General features: G+C 39.4%; 2 protein-coding genes across 7 annotated transcripts in view; one reads left to right on the top strand and one right to left on the bottom strand.

Moving 5' to 3' along the window:
* The window catches only part of IAPP (islet amyloid polypeptide), a 64,891-nt gene that overhangs the window by 23,051 nt on the left and 35,840 nt on the right, over positions 1–6,000 (top strand). The gene's annotated exons all lie outside the window — the stretch shown is intronic.
* Positions 1–6,000, bottom strand: part of LOC117680105 (solute carrier organic anion transporter family member 1A2) — a 38,678-nt gene that overhangs the window by 17,138 nt on the left and 15,540 nt on the right. For all 6 annotated transcript variants that reach the window (XR_015728709.1, XR_015728710.1, XM_034442612.3 and 3 more), the window contains exons 3-5: positions 3,189–3,330; positions 1,402–1,534; positions 3–112 (exon numbers count right to left, since the gene is read on the bottom strand). Coding sequence is in view for 4 of the 6 variants with exons in the window: in XM_034442612.3 (XP_034298503.1) it covers positions 3–112; positions 1,402–1,534; positions 3,189–3,330 (385 nt within the window). In the remaining 2 variants the exon portion in view is untranslated. The remainder of the gene's footprint in view (positions 1–2; positions 113–1,401; positions 1,535–3,188; positions 3,331–6,000) is intronic.

Raw genomic sequence — 6,000 nt, 5'->3', positions numbered from 1 at the left:
ACCTTTTGAAGGTAACAGGGGAGATTGGAACATGTCACTTTGATTTGCAAGGCAAACTGCCATACTTGAAGTAGCATTTTCAGAAGACGAAGCAGTGTTTTCATAGTGGTACCTGTGAATCAAAATAAATTGTTTAAAAAAAGTAGCACTAGGGTGTGTTCATTCTTTCTGTGAGGGTAGGGGAGTCCATGGGCAACCTTTAGTAGAGAAATTCAGGGCATCATCTATTCATTCATCTATTCAACAGAATCAGAATCTGTGAAGATTGATTTAACGGTGGTCCTGCAAGAGACTAACATTTTTTTAAGGGAGCACAGATGTCCACAGAGAACAAATACGAAGTACTCAAAATATATCATTTTGCATCTTTTGCACATAGTGATATTAGGATGAGTTATAACATCATCACTTGCACTGGATACCTTTGGGAGAATGTGTATCAGTCTACAAAAGGAAATATTGATACTTACTGCTTGGATATATTTGACTTTCTGATCCTATCTCATGGGAAATATTTACTGAATTATTTATTCCTCCAAAGGTATATTTACAAAATTAGCAACTCAGAACAAGAACGAGTGGAGATCATCAATTTTGGGGATGCGGGAGAAGGAGGAGGAGATGACAAACAATGCATTTCAATGACATGACACAAACCACACAGCTGACATCTACTGTTAAATATAGCTAAATATAATAATATGCAAGTATGAAAGGCAAGTATGAGGGACACGGTGGCTCAGCGGCTAAGACGCTGAGCTTATCGATCAAAAGGTTGGCAGTTCAGAGGTTCGAATCCCTAGTGCCACGTAAAGGGGTGAGCTCCCGTGACTTGTCCCAGCTTCTGCCAACCTAGCAGTTCGAAAGCACGTAAAAAAATGCAAGTAGAAAAATAGGGACCACCTTTGGTGGGAAGGTAACAGTGTTCCGTGAGCCTTTGGCATTGAGTCATGCCGGCCACATGACCACGGAGACGTCTTCGGACAGTGCTGGCTCTTCGGCTTTGAAACAGAGATGAGCACCGCCCCCTAGAGTCGGGAACGACTAGCACATATGTGCAAGGGGAACCTTTACCTATGAAAGGCTACATTTGGTGTTGTGACGACACCACACACATTTTGTCATTGTCACATTGTATTTACAACATATTTGCAGCATCCCAGGGTCATGTGACCTTCCCAACCAAGTGAATGGGGCAAGCAGGGTTTACTTAATGACTGTGGGATTCAGTTAACAACCACAGGGATTCACTTAGCAACCATGGCAAAAAAAAAAAAAGCTCATAAAATCAGTCACAGGTCCCTTAACACCTACTTGGTCAGCAATGGAAATTCTGGTTCCAACTGTGGATGTAAGTCGAGGATTTACCCATGTGAGCATTAGATAAGATTAAGAACTTACCTCCCCATTAGAAAATGAGGCAGTGCTATCAAAACACATCCCAAGCCCATGGCTGCACATCCAAGGCCAATCATGCGTGGCCTGTGAAGTTTTGATCCCAAGTAACTCACAAAGACTATCACCAGCAGGTCCCCTGTAGAAATAAACTAGGTTAGGTACAAATAGATTTGTAAAAAAGATGTGGAGACTCTAGTCTAGAAAGAGTGCAGAGAAGAGCAACAAAGATGATGAGGGGAACGGAGGCTAAAGCAAATAAAGAACAGTTGCTGGAACTGGGTATGTCTAGTTTAATGAAAAGAAGGACCAGAGGTGATTTATATTTATTTATTTAAAACTACAAGTTTGTCTGGCCGCCGTAATTATGTGTAGTGTCAAATATTTTATGTCTTTTCTAATATTCCTTTTTATCATGCCTATAGCACAACTGTGGAAAACAGATCGTATGCCAACAGATCAGGAAGTAATTCAAAAAAATCTACACATGCGCAGAAATGGATAAATTAACTCTTGAATTAAAAGACAAGGAAGACTCAAAATATTTTATAGTATGGAATAGATGGTATAAGTGGATAAACCAAAGGAAAAAAGGGTAAAGATAAAAATTAGGTGAAATGTAAGTAATAAAAAAAAAAGCACCGTCAGATAGATAGAATAGGTAAATAAGTCACTGTTTGTATATTTGTATATATGTGTCTATATAATCACATGTATTTAGTATATAGTATATACTATACTACTATATAATATAGTATTTAGTATTTAGTATAATCACATGTATTTAGTGTAACTGTGGATGGAAAATGTAAATTTTATGAGTGAGAATATTTTCTTTTTTTTTCTTGTTAATATTTTTAAATTCAATAAAGTTTGTTTTTTAAAATTAAAAATAAATAAATAAATAAGTAAAACTACAAGTTTGTGTCCACATCTCTGACTTCATTTGGACAGTTGCTGCACAATTCCCTGACGTTATTTATTGCAAACACCTATCTCCAAGGCATTGGTGAAATCCAATTTTTTTTACAACTGGTTCTGTGGGCGTGGCTTGGTGGGAATTGTGTGGCTTGGTGGGCGTGGCAGGGGAATGATACTGCAAAATCCCCGTTCCCTCTCCACTCCTGGGGGAAAGATATTGCAAAATCTCCATTCCCACCCCACTCTGGGGCCAGCCAGAGGTGGTATTTGCCGTTTCTCTGAACTACTCAAAATATCTGCTGCCGGTTCTCTGAACTGCTCAAAATTTCCTCTACCGCTTCTCCAGAACCCGTCAGAACCTGCTGGATTTCACCCCTGGGTTAAATTATTTATCCCTTGAGAGAAATTAGTGCCAGTCTTCTAGGCTAAAATAGATGAAGCTAAAACATATGAAGAATGGTTGCAGGAACTGGGTATGTCTAGTTTAATGAAAAGAAGGACTAAGGGCTGATAACAGTGTTCCAATATCTCAGGGGCTGCCACAAAGAAGAGGGAGTCAAGCTATTCTCCAAAGCACCTGAGGGCAGGACAAGAAGCAAGGGGTGGAAACTCATCAAGGAGAGAAGCAACCTAGAACTAAGGAGAAATTTCCTGACAGTTAGAACAATTAATCAGTGGGACATCTTTCCTCCAGAAGTTGTAAATGCTCCAACACTGGAAGTTTTTAAGAAGAGATTGGGCAGCCATTTGTCTGAAATAGTATAGAGTTTCCTGCCTGAGCAGGAAGTTAGACGAGAAGACCTCCAAGGTCCCTTCCAACTCTGTTATTCTATTCTGTTCAAACCATTGGACAGGTTCCTCTATTTTCTTACCCATTTCGAAGGCTCCATTGATAACTCCAACCAGATAGGCAGGGATGTTGAAACGCCTCTCGATCTGAGTCAGCATGCTGTTTATGTACGCCCCACTCATAGTCTTGGTCAGATAAGCTAAATATAATAATATTAAAAATACCTAGAAGGAAATGAGGAAAATCAACAAGGAATTAATCGCACCAAATTTACTGGCATGTAAAGTGTGGGGTTGTTTCCCACTCAATGGATTTGGGCTGGGAACAATCTCTCTCTCTCTCTCTCTCGCTCTCTCTCCCTCTCTCTCTCTCTCTCTCTCTCTCTCTCTCTCTCTCTCTCCCTCCCTCCCTCCCTCCCTCCCTCCCTCCCTCTCTCTCACATACACACACACACACACACTTTTTAAAAAAATCTACCTTATAAAGTTTCAAGGACAGATAAAATACAAAATAACAGAAAAAGAAAGAAAAATAGGGGAAAAGGGCATGAAAAGGGAGAAAAAAAGGAAAAAAATTAACTACAAATAAATAATAAAGTAGCCTCTTACTCTAGATTAAACAAAAGTACAAAAACAACATATGAAATGAACCAATTAGGCAATCAAAATAACATTAAAATTATATAACAAAATAATCTCTTACCCTTAAGTTTAAGCATAAACATAAAAGAATATACATGTGCATGTCGAATAGTGGCAATAAAAATACATAATATCTCTATAAGCATAATATAAGCATAATAGAGTAGAGTAGAGTAGAGTAGAGTAGAGTAGAGTAGAGTAGAATAGAATAGAATAGAATAGAATAGAATAGAATAGAATAGAATAGAATAGAATAGAATAGAATAGAATAGAATAGAATTCTTTATTGGCCAAGTGTAATTGGACACACAAGGAATTTGTCTTTGGTGCAGATGCTCTCAGTGTACATAAAAAGACACTCGTCAAGAATCACAAGGCACAACACCCAGTGACAGTCATACTGTACAATAAGCAATCAAATCATACTAGGAAACAATCAATATAATTGATAATTTATAATTGCTTATAAATCTCAAGGATATAAGCAATAAGTTACAACAAGTAACAAACCTAATCATCAAATCCTAAAGTCTAAACTTCATTTTTATCTTTCTCAAGCAAGAAGTCCAAAAGTCTTCCAATACTTGAGGGACTTTCACAGAGAAGAAGGGGTCTACCTGTTCTCCAAAGTGCCTGAGGGCAGGACAAGAGAGGACGGATAGAAACTTATCAGGGAGCATTTAAAAGCATTTTTTCTACAACCTCTTCAGCCGAAGAGGTTGTAGGGGAAAAAATGCCTTTAAAAGCCTTTGGCGATCCCAGCTGAGTTGCCTGATCGTCAGAGGCTTTTAAAAGCATTTTTTTCTGCAACCTCTTAAGGTTGTAGAAAGAATGCTTTAAAAAGTTTCTTTTTTTAAAAAAAGTTGGCCATGCCCACCCAGTCACATTACCCCCAACAAGCCACACCCACAAAATAAGCCACGTCCACAGAACCAGTAGTAAAAATTTTTAGAACCCACCCCTGTATAAAACGTTACATGTTACATCGATAACATCAGCAATGAATCAAATGATGTCAATGAAAGAACGCATTCCATATCCAGAATGATTGAACTATGTATAAAATGATTCTCTACCTTTCTAAGTTCCTTTCTATTTGAGTGAGATGCCTCTTCTTGCTTATGCATAAATAAAGATATATTTATCAAGCTTTTCAGCTCGGGTCCTATTTGGACAAGGCATAGGTAAAGGTAAAGGTTCCTGTCGCACATATGTGCTAGTCGTTCCCGACTCTAGGGGGCGGTGCTCATCTCCGTTTCAAAGCCGAAGAGCCAGAGCTGTCTGAAGACGTCTCCGTGGTCATGTGGCCGGCATGACTAAATGCCAAAGGCGCACGGAACGCTGTTACCTTTCCACCAAAGTGGTCCCTATTTTTCTACTTGCATTTTTTACCTGCTTTCGAACTGCTAGGTTGGCAGAAGCTGGGACAAGTAACGGGAGCTCACCCCATTATGCAGCACTAGGGATTCAAACCTCTGAACTGCCAATCTTTCGATCAACAAGCTCAGCGTCTTAGCCACTGAGTCCCTTGGACAAGGCATACCAGCTAATGAATCTGCTGGTATTTATGGTTAACAATATTGTGTGAAGTTGACTGGGGGATGTTATTCAGGAGGGAAACCATGTGTCAGCACTTCAAGCTGCATTTACTCTAGTGCTGACATAAGAAGGAGAAGCGGAGGCGTCTGGAAAGGGACGTTTGACTTTTCACCTACTTATTTTCCCTGGAGATAATATCCCTTAGGAGATGGGATGGGAGGGGGGAAATTCCTTTGAGCTGGAGTGGTAGATTAGGGGTAGAATGACTTGGAAGATGGCCAATGAGTGCAGGGGAGTGGGGAATGGAAAGGGAGGGTTTTGGGTCTGGAAGTCAGTGTTGGCTTCGATGGAGTCGGATTTTAGAATGTTGTGCTTAATAAATAGGTGTTTTCCTTCAAAGACTTTGTTTGAAATGCAATTTATTTGAGACGACCTCGAAACCTGACACCATGGTTTAAGAATATTTCTAGTATTTACATGTGTGTTGGCATTGATGTCCTTTTTCCCTACAGTGGCCCAATTTCCTTTATTGACAAGTATAATGTATGCAATTACTCCCTTTTTCTGGCTTTTCCAAGTGGTATTCCCGCTCCCTTACATAACTGTAAGAACAGGCCCTGTCTATTGCAAAGGAAGTCACCAAGGTATCAGATTCAATCTGAAATGGTTAGCTTTTAAAAGGCCAGAGTAATTTAAGACAATTTAGCTTTAATC

The sequence above is a fragment of the Pantherophis guttatus genome, chromosome 7, assembly GCF_059756535.1.
Source record: "Pantherophis guttatus breed Tessera chromosome 7, ASM5975653v1, whole genome shotgun sequence".
NCBI lineage: Eukaryota > Metazoa > Chordata > Lepidosauria > Squamata > Colubridae > Pantherophis > Pantherophis guttatus.
Note: the sequence above shows the minus strand (reverse complement) of the source record. Positions and strands in the feature narration are given on the sequence as shown.